This window comes from Buceros rhinoceros, unplaced genomic scaffold (assembly GCF_000710305.1).
Source record: "Buceros rhinoceros silvestris isolate BGI_N320 unplaced genomic scaffold, ASM71030v1 scaffold4140, whole genome shotgun sequence".
Lineage (NCBI taxonomy): Eukaryota > Metazoa > Chordata > Aves > Bucerotiformes > Bucerotidae > Buceros > Buceros rhinoceros.
Window position 1 is genome coordinate 1 of NW_010391127.1, and position 16,772 is coordinate 16,772.

Here is a 16,772-nt window from a genome sequence, read left to right on the forward strand (position 1 = left end):
CAGCCACTGAAGAGACCCTTCCACTCGCCCCACAGCCGGCCCCCGGCGGTGAGGTGGCCGGCTCACCCTCGGTGAGCACCGAGCCCGAGGTCAGCTCCAGCCAGCAGCAGCCCCACGCTGCCCCCACCACCACCCCCGAGGCAGCGGCACAGTCAATGCCAGGTAGGACACTGGGCAGGAATTGAGGGGCAGTGGCGTTTAGGGGGTGTCCCCCCAGGTGTGACACAGTGAGGGGGTGGCCTGGGAGGAGGGGCTACGTTGCACAAGGGTGCCTCAGTCCCACCAGCTTGTAAGTTGGTAGGTAGAGACACACGCCCCACCCCCGCCCTGCCCCAGCTTGGAAGGGAATTTAGGAGAGCTCAGCTGAGCGAAGGCCGGAAGCAGCCCCTGCGAGAAAGTACACCACTGCCATAGGGAAAACGCTCTTTCAGGACAGGTTTACAGGTCTATTTTGGGTGCAGTTGTGTCATGGGAGAGGGCATGCAGCCGCCTCGCTGCATGCACAGGCAGGAAGGTCATGCAACCTGGCCATGCACTCTTTCTGGGAACCAGCAAGAAGTGGTCTTAGCCAGTGGAGCCTAGAATTGGGGGACGGGTTCTGCCCAGTCAGAAGAGTGATGTTTGACATGGAGAGGCAAAGGGAGGCACCAGGAGAGTACCTGGAGAGAGGTTGGTGCTTCTGTAAATCTTTATGAAACAGTTTCCTGGATCTGTAAATCAGAGCAGTCTGCAGAGACAAGGAGGACAACCACAACCCTAACCATGAAATTGACAATACTTAAAGTTTAATCCAGGAGAAAAAAAAATACATTCTTTTCCTGTTCTCGGTGTAAATTCTCATATCCCATGTTCTTCATGTTTTTCATCTCCTGCTACTGCCAGAGCACTAAGAATTGGTACAAAGAGATCAACATTATCAGATACAGAGCATGTTAAAACAGTAAACATCTGCAGAATTATTGTCCTATGTACAGAGTAACTCAGTGTTGGTTGTAGGTCTTCTGGAGTGGGAAGAAATGTGTTTCTTGAGCAGACTCCCCAGCTCCCTCTGAACCTGAGTGCTCTTTGATCTGGTGAGGGTGCCATCCCAAGAGGAGGTGAGGGCAGGAGCGAGTTTTCCATCTGCTCCCTTGCTGGTTTAGCCTATAGTGTCTGGTAAGATGGAGTAGAGCCAAAGAGTGGAGGGGGGAAAAATTGACTATATGCGGTCCCTGTAGCAACTACTGTAAGCACTAAAAAAAATTACTTTAGCAGTCCGGATGATACTTCAACCTCAACACCCTGAAACCTGAGTCAGCGCTAGTAAACCTATTAATTGTCAAGAGCTGCAGATCTTATTGCCAAATAAAACAATGGGAAAATTAAATACCCAGTTTTCCTAAGTAAAACCCACTAAGTGTTAGAAATAAATAAGTTATGATAATTGCCTTAGTTACAGCAGATTCTTCTTTGGCACCCATTTCTACATGACTGCATCTTTGAGATGTTACTCTGCAGCAGTCCTGTCACGTAACATCCCTTGTTAAAATTCCCTTATGAAACTCTCTCTGGTTTAGAGCTGATTCTGCTCAGCTCGCTGTGGAAGACACAGGATGCCTGGTAAACCTCCTTACCCTGCATTCCTCAGTTGGTAGCGTATCTAGTACACTGCTTCGTGTACTAGAACTGATTTCTACCAATCTGCCCCTACAACCTACTGAGTCTCAAACTTGCAAGCTGGAACAATGGAATGCAAACCTAGGCAGGATTTGTCCATGTAGGTGTGTGCTCTCTGGAAGGGTGATTTACTTTCAACAGATGCACTAAAAAAGCCAAACCCTTTTGAACTGCTTTTACCAGGGCCTCAGAAGCCAAAAAAGGTCAGTAGTTGTTACTGCTAGGATTAATCTGTACAAGAATGGATGCAGCACAGCATTTTCACACTTGTATAGTTTCCAGAGCAGGGTTGATCCATGTGTAGTGTCTCGATGTGAGGACAGTGGATTTACACCCATAAATCAGCCCTCAAACCTCTAGCACTTCTTGCATAGACAGCGATGTTATCTTGGTGTACTGTCCAAATTCCAGTTCAGTCAGTTACATTCTCAATACTTAAATTTCTTGTGTTTTTCTCAAAAAATGTTATGCAGTTCCTCTCCTCAGCCCAGTATAGCGTTGTTATAATATGCTGCTATTGTACTCATAGGTAGCTGCATTTTACTTAGAGTAAAATGATTGACATACCACTAAAACTTGATACTCATGTCAGTAAAGTCTCTGATTTCCAAAGGGCCTGCTCCTTTGCGAAAGAAGTGCTGGCATTAATAAATCTTCAAGTCGCAGGAAAGTGGGGAATGTTGGCAAGTGAATTGATTACAGATGCGTTATTTCTGCACATCAGTTTCCTGCAGACAGAATGTGGGGATCTGATTGAAGAGTAGAGTAAGGTGGTTGCTCACATACAGTGATTTTGTTAGGTTGTGCCTTAACAAAAAGTGATGTTCTGGAAGTAGTGCATGATAAATGAAATTAGAGTGATACTGAACTACAAGAGGATGTTTATCCTATGTAAAAATGTTTCTGTCCTAAACAGACAGAAACAAGGATGACTATAATTCTTATAGTAATATAAGAATAGTATAATGTAAAAAAAGGCAGGAAATAATTATACCAAGAAGCCTAAATCTATTATTAATAGACTTGGTGGATGCTTGACTAACAAAGGCACAGCTGAAAGTAAGCCGTGAGTTTAGGTTCTGCCTTGTCCCCTACAAAGGGTTGCTTAATTTTAAAATAATACGTGAAGTCTTGCTCCTGTTCCCATTAGAACTGGTTCTATGTTCATGAGGTCTTTGCTGGACTAAAGCCTTAAATGAGAAGTTGTGATTAAAGGACGTAATCGAACCAGTAAGAAACAGTACTTTGCACAGAGACACAGCCAGTAGTTGCCATGCCTGGCAATCTCTTAGGTCGTGAAAGTTTGAGTGAGATTCTCCATGAAATCAAAAGTCTTGGTGATGTATGTTAGCTTAGGCCAGTTTAAGCCACATTGTGATCTAAAAGTGAAATGGCATCCAAGTGAAGATTCAGTGAGGTTAGACACTGATTTCTCTCGGGTTCAGGTCTCCATCTAAGCAATGTGGAAAAGACTGAATTATTTTTGTTAAACTTCATCCCTGATGAGTAGACCTTCGTCTGTGAATTTTCAGATTGTTCCTTACCACTTCATTAGCAAAGCCTTCAAGAATAGACGTAGGTACTATTTAGTCCTTTTTTATAGTGGAAAAAATGAGAGGACCTACATCTGATCAGAGAGAGATTTTTGCAATGGCAGAGAGCAGGAAATTTCTGCAATTTCTCCTTCCCAAGCAGCCTCTTTTGTCTTTTCCCTTTGCTGATACTTGGTCTGTTTTCTATATTGAAGAACCAGCAAGGGCAAGGTAGGCCACATCAGTGAAGATGGAAGGCGAGTAAGAAACCTGGTGCTTTCGTTTGGATGCAGTACATGCGTCCTAGAGAAATTAGTGACATTTGGACGTCTGAAACCATGAGTGGAAGAGATTGTGTGTTATTGCAGAAGGATATGGAGAAAGACTGTGACTCAAGGGAGGATAGAGCTTATTGTGTAGGAAGGCAAGTTTTGATTTTCAAAGAGGTAGGACTTCATTAGCAGAATTGGTGAAATGTTTATGGAGAGTATTCACTTTCCACCTGAAGACTGAGGTTGAAGGTGTTACTTTGGAGTAACAAGAGAGAGCAGCAAGACGTCTCTGGTCCAGCAAAAGTCCAGCACTATAAATACAGGAGCAAAATGTTCCCTAAGGATACCGCTAAGAAGATGTCAAATACATATGTACAAAATGTGCAGAAAGAACTGGCTAGTGAGTAGAGATGCAAAATAAAACATGCTGTAAATGAAGTGACTAGGGTTGTTACTGCTGTCAGAGATGTGGCAAATTGTGTTCTGTGGGTACCATCACAGTGCCATCGTGCATATCCATCATTGAACTCACCGGGCTACTGGGTGATGTTTCACATGTACCGGTGTTTGCAGATTTTGAAAGGGAGACAGGCTGACCACAAGTACCACTGCTTGCTTAGACTGCGTGCCACACTGCTGTGTTACCCCTCTGCTGTGGTTATCAAAAGGTATTGGCAGTTGAATGCATGCCATGGTGGACGGTGCTGAGGGAAGTACATAGACTTGCTGACCCCGATAACTTTGCTCTGAGCTCCTCCCTGTTATTTTATTTTCTATAGCTGGTATGTTAGGATCCCTGATAGCTGGTATGTCAGGATTAGTGCCTGGTGATCAGCTTAGCCAGGTGACTTGGGCAAAGATGTTGTTCTGGTCCCATGCTCACATCACAGAAAGGTGTGAGCAGGGATTGCAGCCTTTCATGACTGGCACCTAACGTGGGTTGACTCTTGCATTGCTCCCAGTGTGGTCATCCCTCTTGGTTCCAGGGGTTCGAATAATCTGAACATGATCATTATAAAATGCAGTGCATTTGGGGATTGTCTGATGTTGACATAGAGCTTTTAGGTGAAATATTTAATTTTTTTTTTCTGCAATCAAAATCCCTTTCCTCTCCTCTCCCTTTCTGCAGCTGTGTGGGTTTAAATTAAATGGGAGCAGACGTCATTGTGTGATCATAAGATTTATGGATTAGGAGCTGTTAAATGAGCATCAGAGTGTTACAAGACTTAGAGAAGAAGTCCCCCACACCTCAAGAACTGCCGGTTTTGACTAGGTTTAGCTTAAACTTGTAAATCACTGTTTACAGGAAAAAATGTGTCAGCTAGCACATTCCAAAGAAGTGCAAAAGAAAAAAAAATGCCTTTTTTAGAGGTATACAAAGCGTCAGCTATACTTGCAGGAAGACCAAATTAATCTCGGCTGTAATTCTTCCAAGTCCAGTGGAACTGTGCCAAGAACGAATGTAACACAAGGCAAATAATCATGCCAAAAGTAAGTTACAAAACTTTGTTTAAGCTCGTCCAAGAACACTCAGATAACTACTGATCAGTCTCTGTAATTTACGTACAGAGGTTGATGACTTTTGGCTAAAGTGACCGCTGAAGCCTGCCACAAGGGACATACGCTGCTGAATGTGGACAAGAGAACAGTTAAACATATCTAAGGGTGAGACAGTCTTTTCCCCTTTGTGTTGGACTGAAGAGTTCTGAGTCCACTGGTGGCTCTTTAGGTCCCATAATTGATGTCTATTCTTGCTGTAGTAGCTGAGCTAAAAGTAGTAAGTGCTGAGTTACAATAATTAGAAAAAGCATAGTACCTTTTTTTTTTTAAGTTGCAAAAGCCTGGCTTATTTAGAAGAATAAAATTAGATCATTTGAGTTTTAATTATCAGAACAAGGAAGCTAGTGAGTTGATTAACCACCTTCTGCCTTCTGATCTTGCAGCATGGATTTGCCAGCCCACTCCCACCCTTAATTATCTGTATTCAAATGCTATTAAATTATAAACGAATGTTTTGGGGGCTTTATTCTCGAAATTCTGCTAATGAGGCTGATTTTACTTATCTTTGCAATATTGTAACGGAGTTCTGTTTAAACACAGGACAGTCTCATAAAAAGGGGAAATCAAGCCTTGACAAAGTAGTCATCTATCTGCTTTTATCATCTGGGTATACAGCATAACAGTAAAACTTAAAAATATGAAACCATAATACTAATAATTCCAATACAAGCATGTTTTTTTATGAACCTATTCCTACGAGAAGCATTATCAAGTTATTGATTAATTCTTGCAGGAGAACACTGAAATGAAGACTTAGCAAGTATTGCGATATTTTTAGGTTTTCTTTGTACTTTATAAATGTATTTATCACCATTTTTGGTTCCACATCTATTTTCTCTAGCGGAAATAGCTTACAGAAACAGAAGCTAATGCCAGCAGTGGAGCTGTCAAGTAGAGGGAGATCTTCTTGTTGTCCTAAATATTGTGTTCATCAAAGCAGCTGGGCACAAGAGAGGTTAGGCTGCCTCTTTTCTTGATGTCAGGTCTTGTTTCCCTGATCAGCATGGACCTCCTCCAAGTGGAACTACCTATAGCACACAGAGACGTCTCCTGGCAGCAGCATTATTTGATAGATAGATGTGTATACGTTTTGGAGGAAACCATTCAGGAGTATTCACGCTGAGTGAGAGATGTATAGGGATGGGATTAGAATTGTATTCCTGCAATAAAAGCAGCACAGGCCTATTGATTTCTCTGTAACAGCTAAAGAATGGTAGTTTCCATGCAGTCCGTGGAAGTTGCTTGCCTGTAGCTAGAAGGGTTTTGAATCTGTACCCTCAGAAAGATCTATTGCAGCCAGACCCGAGCAGTTTTTAAGGATTGCTAAGGGTCGAGGGACTGAGGTAACAACTCCTCGAATTCCTTAACAATCCCCTTTGTCTCGCTAGAGACAGAAAGGGTTTAAGGGGAAAGAAGAGAATTCACACCTCGGTCTGCATTTGGGAAACTGAAACAAACTTTTAATAAACAACAAATCCACACTACTATACATATGCACAAACTGAGAAAGGGAAAAAAAACGAAGAAGAGAGGACTTAGATAACCAGAGTTCTTAACAGTCTTGTTCAAGGTCAGATCTCTTGGCAGGCATCCAACAGCGAGGGGGGAGTGAAAACCTTGCAGCTGCTTCCAGACAGAGAAAGTGAAATTCGTCTTGTGGTGAGAGGGGTTGGGGGAAACTCTGCACAGCGAGAAAACTGCAGCAAAACTCCCTGCACGGAACAGCCGGGAGTCCGAATGTCTCACCCGATTTCAGACGGGAATCACGGCAGGAATAGTTCACAGTCTGTGATCCTCAGCGATCTGGGGGTGCAGGCCCTCAGGTCTCGGCCCCGGTTGTTCGACAGGTCGGGCCTAGTCGAGCCTGGTTGGGCCAGCAGATTCGCAGCAGGGCTCCCTCCATGAAGCCGTCTGGAGTCCGAGAGAGCGACACTCCCCAGCCTGCTGCTTTTAAGGGCTCCCAATGTAACGTTATGTTCACCTGACTCTCTTAACCAATTAAATGCAGAATTATTGTACTGCATGGAATAATTCTATTTGTCCATCTCCCAAAACAAGGAAGCTTCAGCTCAAACCAGGACAAGGATTAAGTCTGATCAAACCAAGTTCAGCTGCCAAACACTTGGGAATATTCTCTGGGATTCTGAATAAAGGAATTGCATCACCGAGAATTATTGACACATCGTTTAGATGTATATTTTTAGTTCAAAGTACCATAGCGTAAACAGTATTAAGTAAGATGGTGTGTCATATCAGAAGAGAAACTGCCCACTTCAATGAATGGTTATGTTCTGGAGCATCACCACTCATTTCAAACTTAGAAATGTACCCTCTTCTGCCATCGCCCCACCATGAAAGGCAGAAAAGCAAAAAATACGAAGCACAAGTGAGAAGCAGAAAACAATCACTTTTGCAAGTCTAACATGAACTAATTGCTGTGCTTTCCATTTCACTAAAGCTGTCTTAAACGGACGACTGTGCTGTGTTTTGTGATACTGGTATATAAAGGAAGAAAATAAGGTCTCTGCTGGTTCCAGCTGTCCTGAAAACACAGGGAGACAACAAAGGAAACTGGATGAGTCTGTACTGAACATGACTTTGTTTTTAGGAAATAGAAGATTATTTAATATGGAGGTCTTGATCAGAGATCTGTTTCCTTTGTGTGGTCTTTGTAATTGCTCTGTTTAATTCTGGAGCTATTTTCGTCCTATGATTTGTGAGCCTAAGTAATGAAAGAGAGGCAAGGCAGGATCAGATTGGGATCTGCAGAGGAGATGAAGCACAGCAGCCAAGAGGACACTGACCCTGGAAAGGCCCAGATACGCACTTTTGAATGGGGTGCTGGGGCAGAGAGAGACTACAGGAGTAGGCATTTTAGGTCAGGATACTTTCTGAGAGTGGTTTTCCACTCTGGATGAGGCTGGTAGTGTTACCCCTAGTCAGGGTTTGCACTCACCCACTGTGCAAAAAGCCAGTCAGCACACTGAGTGGAGATTCTTGCTTTATTTCTGTTCTGCGGAATAGAGTGCCAGGCACTTAACAACAGCTGCCACACCCGCCATTCCAAGGCACGCAGTATTTATAATAACATGAGACACTTGATTGGTTAGTCATATTTCCCTACTCATCCTACTACATATGTGTGTTATCTAATGATTAAAATATTTTGGGGAGGTTCGGGAAGGATCTGTAATTATCATGCTCGTTATGACATTCAGGATGTCTATTTTAGCATTGTAATTACCCAAGATTAGTTTAGGATACACTCTTGGCTCATCTTTTGTCCAGAAGTTATTTATTTTGATATCCTATGTCTACTGTGAAAGAACACGTAAGACACATGGTTTTGTTTCGCGTTTTCTTCAAGATCACGTACTTCCCTTGATGTCTCAGTCATGTCCCAGCTGAAACTTCTTGCTAAACTTTTAACCTTGTTCTTTTGACATCAGTACTTCAGTAAATATATCTACATAAGAATATTTCACATGTGTATTCAAGGTCTAAGCTGAAGCATCAGTAAACCTTGGGAAGAACTGTTTTCACCTGTCTCCGTGGTGGGAGCATGCCAGTTTTGCATAAGCAGTTCTGCCAGCCAGCACACAGTGACTTCTCATTTCTCCCATTTTCCTCCTAGCTAAATTATTTCCCTCTTAGTGAGTCTTGTTCTGTCATGTTATCTTTTTGTTCTTGCTGTGTACCCAGGGCCTGCTTGAGCATGAAACAGATCAGTAAAAATTATTGAGTGTATTTTCTGTCTTATTTAAGCAAGATAACAACTTTGAATACAGAAATTCTTGTGTGAGTTTTTCCAGAAAAGAAAACAGAAACGTGATGCACATATTCTATCATTGCTGGCACAGCACAGAGCAGTGATTGCTAAAATCCTGGAAGCACTGAAATATGCGAAAATTTATCTTTCTTTGATAAAGTATGCTTAAATGAAGCATATGCCCACGCTGTTTGCAGAAATCATTGAACCAGGCTACTGAAGCAGAGCCTCAAGGAAGAGAAACCAAAATGCCTGCTTTCCCTGATGAACCTTTCTTGCTGGAACATTCCATGGACTGGTGATACAAAAGCTGCTTTCGACTTTGGTTGTTCTGAACAGCTTGTATGTGACTAATGGCCTCTGTGCAATGGTGAGCAGATCTGTACTTCTGCTTCCCAGATGAGTCCGTATTTGTCTGGAGCCAAGCAATGCTGCTCTAAAAATGACAGGATGCTGATGATGACATGGACGTTGCGTTAGAGGCAGCAGTCCCCAGGTCCTGGCTGCACTGAATCCTGCTGCTGGTGGGATTCTGGGAACAGGGCTTCTTGCATGCATGTGTGTAAAAAGTGATGCTGAGGACCTTGCTGTGTCTCATGAAAGCTTTAGGTTACGTGCTTAGTTATACATTGACCATTAAGTGCATTGGCTGCATCATACTTCTAGCATATACCTATTGGTCCCATTAACTTTGATTAAACAGCGAGTGCACATGTACAGAGAGAAACACTGAGTTCCTGTTGATTAAACTCAGGATATCTTTAGACTGGCAATGACGCTGTTATCTGTTGTTGCTTTTCCTTAGCTAGGGCTTCATCATGAAAACATCACTTGAAACAGTACAACTATGAATTAATAATACTTAATCACTTGCCCTGACTCTTCTTTGTGGGAGAAAAAAAGCTGTCCTTCTGTTTTATTGAAGGAAAAACCTGATTCTCAGCTATTTTGACCCAGGTCACATCACCCCAGAGCAAAAGCTGAGTGTGCTGTATTACTGAATTATTTCAAGCAGGGCACACCCGTACCCAAAGATCAAGCCTGTGAAAGAAAAAGACGTACTTTTCTGATCTTTGAATAACTTGCTTCAATCTTCTGGTTACGCTCACCTCTCTCTTTACTGGGTATCTGCCTAATTCTGCATTACTACTGTGGCTGGTCAAGGATAGCAGTGTGAATGAGTCGCAGAAGCGTGTATGTTTTTGAATGGAAATAGTTTAATGTTGTCCATAACTTGGATCACTCTTCTGATTGTGGTGAGCTCTGTCCTTCAGTCATGTGGACGTGCCAGGTTATGGGGATTTTTTCTGTCATTGACTCTTGGGAAATGGAGTGCTGACAGTTGCTTGGGTCTTGCTCTCTCTCTTACTGGCTATACATTCAAAAAAACCAAATTAACAGACAGGAAAACTAGTTCTTTTTATTACAGTGCAGCATTCATGCCTGTAGCTGATACATTTTACTTTTTGCTCCCAGATTTACATTGCTTTTTTTCTCTGTATGAAGAAATGTTTTTTTGTCTCTGTTTCTTCTTCCCTGATTTCAGGTAGCCCTCAGAAAACTTACAGTTTGATATATAACTTGTCCCATCTACCATTGACTTGTATAGTTGTTAAATACATCACTGTCACGCCATATATATGTATAACATGCATCCATAATTATATCTATTAAACTATACCTCATGTCACCTCTTACATTAAGTAGTTGGTGTCGGTTTAGATAGGAAAACATTCAGTATCGGGGGAGCTTATTCTTTGTATCCTATATAGAATAGATTACTTCTATAGAAATAACAATACAATCCTGACACAAAAATTTTGACAAAGTAATTACAGAAAAGAAATAGTAACAACATTCTGAGCAGCAAAGAGGTGTGTATGTGTGCTCTCTATGTGGGTACATAGCTAGAAAAAATTTGAAATTTGATTTATTTAAAGAGACTTTACTCAAGTAGAGCTGCAAAATGTGACTAAGTATCTATTCAATCAAATTATCGTAAGGATAGAAATAAATGAGTTGTACCAGGAACAGCAGCCTGGTGTCTGACAAATGCTCATTCCTTATCTCTTTCTGTCCTCTCTGTGCAGAATTTCCAGAGCTGGCAATTCTCTGCCGCTTGGGACTCCTTGTCCTGGCAAAAGCCTGGATATGTTGTGTGCACTTTGGTTAGCCAGGGCGTGTGAGCAGCTGCCTAGCAGAGAGTCTGATCCCTGAGGTCTGTGGCCTCTCCACAAGCTGGGATGTATTCGTGTACCCTCTGCCCAGCTGTTGAGTCTCTCCCAGCCTTGTAGGACCTTTACATCTTTGAATTTCCACCCCTTCCTAATATGATGAGTTTGCAAAGGTTTAGGTGAAGTTCAAAGGCATCATATTTTCTAAAAATGAGGAGGAGAGTATTCTCAGCACAGGCTTGAAACAGAAAAGTAGGCTAAAAAAGTCTGCCTTAGATGCTCTGTCACTTTAGATGTTGCGCTTCATCCTCTCTGGAGAATTGCATAAAGAGCTGGCCTTGAAATTCTGCCCTACGTGTGCACTTCATAGCTTGCTAATACTGGAGAATATACAGTGCAGAAAGTTAAAAGCAAATTGGTCTGGTTGGGCAAAATCACCAACAGAGAATTTCAGAATTAAAACTGCAAGCTTGGTAGCAAGGCAATTCACGTACTTTGCCTAATTAAAGATGGGGGAGGCAGAAAAGGTACTGAAATGCAGGTCTTTGGGATGCATGTGCTGTGAGCTGTTTTGTCAGAAGTCGGTGGCATGAGGTCCCAACACGTTTCCTATTTCCTATTCCCAACACTATTTCCTGCAGTAGATAGTTCAGCCAGAACAGAAAAGGGTATCTTTTGATTCACTGCCAGTGGCACTTTTAATAACGTAGAGGGAGAAACGTCTGCAATGTCTAATAAGCAATGTATCAACTAAGCACTATCAGCCTGTGTAGAGAGCTCCACAGCATAATTTATTATGTTAATTACAGTCATGTGGGCCTCATGCTTCTAAGTTTGAAACTGCTTACATTCTTGTCTTGATTTAAGAATATGCTTTGGCCAGGTCTTAAAGTGCAGCTTATTATCATTAATGTAATAAAATTTTTATTACATAACTCCTTCTCTTTGTTTCACTGCTCATTTCCCCTGTTAGACTGCCTCGTTCTGAAACAGTGATATAAATTAGATTTCAGATGATGAGGATCCTCATCTGTTTTTAATCTCTCTTCAGTGTTGGTTTATTTTTTTTTTTTTTCATATCCCTTTGTTCTGATTCTCCCTTCTCTCCTCCTCGTCTTTATTTTCTTCCCATTATTTCCCAACTTTGCTTCTCGGCTGCTGTCTGGAGTGAATCAAAACCAAGCAAACTTCATAGCCCTGGCTCATCCCTTCAAGACTTCTTGCGTTGCTTTCTCAACTATGCCTATTAGAGTTAGCTCGTAGACGCAATGACGTTAAAGCTGGTGGTAGGCCATAGCTGAGCATATGGCAAGCCTCTGGTGTTGTGAGATGGCATGTAAAGAGAAGACTAAACTATAGAGGGGATACGTGTTTGTGTTCTGTTCCTTACTGTTCTTCCACAGGGTTTGCAACTGCAGGCAGGCACAAAATTCCACTGTGCCAAATTTTCCAAAATGCCTTATAAATTTGTATCTGTGATTTTGTGCAAAGCAGCCAGCTAGTTAAATTGCTGGGTTGAGCATTCAGTGCTTTTCAGATCTGTTTAAACATGTAAATCTGGTGTTCTCTTGTGTGAGCATGTGAAGTAGCTTCTTGTTTTCTTTATCTAAGGAATAGGTTTTGCCATGAGAATTTATATTTTTCCCCTGATGCTTCATTAATTTTTAAATTATAAGCTTAATTCAACAAAGGTGTTTCTCAGATCTTTCTCAGATATCAATCTTCTCATTTTGATTTTTTCTTCCTATTTTTTCTCTTAGTAACTTTAGAATATCACCTTACAGATATAAACGTTATTCAGTTGTGCCCCTTTTCTACCTTCTGAACATATGACAGTCCAGTTGATTTCTACATTTTGACACAAACATAAATAACAAGGACCCCAATCCAGAATGCACTTAAAATAGGCTTTGTTGAATTAGAAACTTACTTGGGAGGAAAACAGGTAACTCTGCTGCGGATGTGTGTGCAGCACTTTCTGGAGTGGCGCCAAGCCAGTCAAGTCTTCTTAAAAAAACGAGTGCATCATTTCTGCTGTGCATCACCCAGCTTCCAGTGTCAGGGCGGGTTAGGCAATCACTGACATACTCCTTGAATTCCTTCTGCCACACATCATGAAGTAAATAACATGCTTGAAAGGGCAACATTTCAACATGTTGCTAAGTCCTGGGTGAAACAGAATTCTGTTTTCCAGAGTTAAATGTTTAACCTGAAGAAAATCATTGGCAAAAAACGCCTCTTGTCTTTAGCCTGGAACTGAAATCAGTACTTTGAGTTTTCAAAGTGGAGTTAGCCATAAATTGGTTGAAAAATTTTCAAACATTTTATGGCTGAATACCAAGATGCGTACTCAACATAAAGCTGACATTTGCTTCACATTCTACATTGCCACTTATTAACTCCAGCAGCACTCCAGTTTCACCAATCTATCCGATTTTTTTAACCTGAACTCTGAAAGAGAAGCAGTTATGTGTTGGAAGTAAACATAGTTGAAGAAAGTTTAATCATTTATTTTAAAAGGAAAGGGGTTTCACCTTTTTTTTAAAATTTTTTAATGTTTTTAGGTTTGCAATATAGAAAATTCCAAACATTACTTTTATATCCTCCACCTCTGTGAAGAGTTGGGTCCCTGAGCCTCAGTCAATTACATAAGGGTCCAAAGAATTTTTTTAATAAGCGTCCTGTAAAGGTATTAGGTCATATGGAAATAAGAGAGGGATGAAGCAGGGCAGATAGACCTGGAGCTGGCTCCAGGGTTGGTTATAATCAAGGTGTCTGATTTGGAACAGGGCAGCTAAAATGGCAGACTCCAGTCCAGCTGTGAGCTGAGTACTCTTTGGCTGGACATCACCAAAATACCATCTCCAGTGCTCCTGCAAAATGACTTCTACTTCTGCTGTTCCCCATATTGAGCCCTGGAGAGCAGCAGTAGCTTCCTGCTGTCAAGTGCTGAAGTGTTGGACAAGCCTGGGAGAGCTGGGGTTAGTATATTTGTTCCTATAAAATGGAGGTAGAATGTGAGTAAATATGAACTGAGGAGCTCCACTGTTGGGGTACAGAAGAAATGCATCCCATTTTGCATAGCAGCATTTCACACCAGTGCATCACAGAACAGCTTGGAAAGGAGACCAGAATTTTTACAGTCAGAAATACCCCAGAAGTACCTCTCTAAGAGTTTAGTGGAAGAAGTGAAATGTGAGGTAAAACTAGCATGCAACATTTGTCTTTTCCCCTAGGCAACCAAAACCAGATAAACAGATGACGTGGAGATCATATTTTGAACAAATTAGAATATTTTTTATTTAGAAAATGAAATTTTAGAACCTTAGTGTTGAAACAGCTCAGATGTCACGTGCAATCAGGTGGAGAAGGAAGGGAGCCTTTTACAAATCAAAGTCCTTAGAGCGCTGCTGTTCTGTACCATTCATTAGGCATTGGTAATACCCACTCTGTAAAAGGTCTATCCAGTCAGTCATAAGGAGACATATATTCTTAATCCCATGTCATGCAGTAGTCCCATTAGTACTGATTTTAATTTTATTGTTGATTCTGCTGGCAGCCAAATTGCACCTTGTAACTTTTCAGAGAAAGTGAACACAAACTGAAAACCAGCACTAGTGAGCAGGCGTCCATTTATCAGACCATTTTGTATCTTGCAAAATATTTACAGATGACCAAAGTTTATTTTAGTGACTCTTTCATGGAGATACCAATACATAAACATTCTTATGCTCATTTGCTTGCAATCTGCATCCTTTTTTCTTCAACATCATTGTAGAATCATAAAATATTTTACTGATCATTTTGTTTGAATAGAAGCATAATTTGGTTTTGCCAGAAAATACCTTTCATGACTAGATTTCAATTAATAAATTTCATACTACAGATTTTACATGCTACTGAAAACCTTCCCTGAAAGTGTGTAACTACATAGAGTTTGACTTAATGTAGTGGAAATTCAATTGTTAAATAGAAATTAGTAGCAGCATCATATGGGTAGGGCAGAAATTTAAGAAAAGGTGCAGGAGCACCTTCTTCTACTTGAGTAATCTGCAGCTAACAAGTTAATCCTTTGATCCGGCAGAGGGCGGAAGCTGTTAGATGTCAAAATGTGATGAAAGGCCCCAGGCAGTCACTGGGTTTTCCCCCACTCTTTTTCTCTCGATTCCCCAAGCCTAAGCTAAATTAAGTGTGATTGTTATGGCACAGGAAGCATGCTTTATTTGGCCTTCGGACTTCCTAAATAAATGGTTATTGTTGGATATGAAATAATTACATTAAAACATACGTATTTTTGACATAAGCCTTTGACTATTGTGTGTGTGTAGGAATTGCCCCAAGGAGATTAGTCCATACCAGACAGTAACCATGCCAAAAATATCATTGGCCCGTCTCTTAATTTCAGAGTGTTTCTGCAGATGCTCAGAGGTGCTTCTGCTGGCAAGACCACCTGCGCTTACCGTCACCTTTGCTTTTCAGTGACAAAACGGGAGAATGGCTTTCACTTGGTTATTCCTGTGATACAGTGAAAACCAGCTCTCAGCTTTCCAAGTTTTGCATGCAGGAGGAGGACTGATTCTCTGGGATGTCATGGTAGGACAGCGGCATTCAGCCCACTCCTGGCTGGGGAGCTTCCACTCCCCAGAAGCAGTAACACTGTTTCCAGGGGGGAAGGTTTGTGAGAGGGTCCCCCAGCCTTCCCTTGCCCATGACTTGATCAAGTGTATGACTCCCACTAAACTTACAAACGCTCTCTGAACATTACCAGTCTGCATCTGTCTGTCAAGAAAGCAAGTGCCTTTTACCCTGCTGTACATAATTGCGGAGGTTATGTCCTTTTCAGTGAGTCTAAGTGTGTGTTTGTTTGCAAGCTGAAATAAAAACAGTCCTGAATTTGGTAACTTTGCTGATAACATTGTCTTGGCGGCATTAAGATCAGATTATGAAAAGCTCAGAGAGCAGCTGTTGTGCTGTGAGAGGGATCATCTCATAGTTGTCAGCTAGCCTGGGATGTTTGGCTCCCACTAAGTTGTCCATTTAATCTCTTCCAGGTCACTTTATCTCTATGGCTACGTTTAAACTGGGACATCTAAAGTACTCGGCACTTTTTCAAACTCTTAGTTGGAAGCTTACCCCAGATCCCACAATAGGGTGGGTTTCACTGGCTTTTTCTGCCATGTTCTGGTTTTCTTGGAAATTAAACTCCAGTGTGGGATCAGATAGGAAACCTGAGAGCTCCAGCCAGGTCCTTTGTGCAGTGATGCAGCTGAGGGGGTAGGATCTCAGGAAATGTATCTCCGGTTTATTTTTTTATGTTTCTGCTCGTAGTCTGTAAAACAGGTGTAGCAGCACTACCAACACCAGAGGTTGTGTTCTGACGAGGAAAAGGCATTAAGGTTAGTTTGGCTTGGTAGATCAACGATGACAGTAATTTTTGGTTGGTTGGTTCAGACCGTTTTACTAGCCAAGACAAATTAGAGCATAACATGAGAGTATCTGACTTCCTAGAGCCTAACAACAGACACCTACAGAAGAGTATAAGAAAGGTGCAAGCATAGATAACTCTTCTTCACTCTCCTGTCCTTCAGAGATTTGCAGTTCAGGTCCTTCCTCATCCAGAGATGTTCTCTTATATTGAGGAGCACTTCGTGATCTTTTTCCCCTGTGCTTTTACCAGGGTTTGAAACCCATGCACTCTGAAGAGTTCATGATACTGTAAACAATGGAAGCTCAAGACCAAACAGGTTTATGTTTGCAGTAGTCAAGGAACTAATGTAGATACCTAAGTGCGTTTTCAGTATTTTCAGCA

At 41.6% G+C, this 16,772-nt stretch overlaps 1 protein-coding gene across 1 annotated transcript in view; it reads left to right on the forward strand.

Annotated features, from left to right (window-relative positions):
• Nucleotides 1-5: 5 nt before the first annotated feature.
• The window catches only part of LOC104496986 (uncharacterized protein KIAA1958 homolog), a gene marked incomplete at its 5' end in the record, with an annotated part of 21,132 nt that continues 4,365 nt past the window's right edge, over nt 6-16,772 (forward strand). Inside the window, one exon of the mRNA XM_010140194.1 lies at nt 6-162. Coding sequence (XP_010138496.1) covers nt 6-162 — 157 coding nt within the window. The remainder of the gene's footprint in view (nt 163-16,772) is intronic.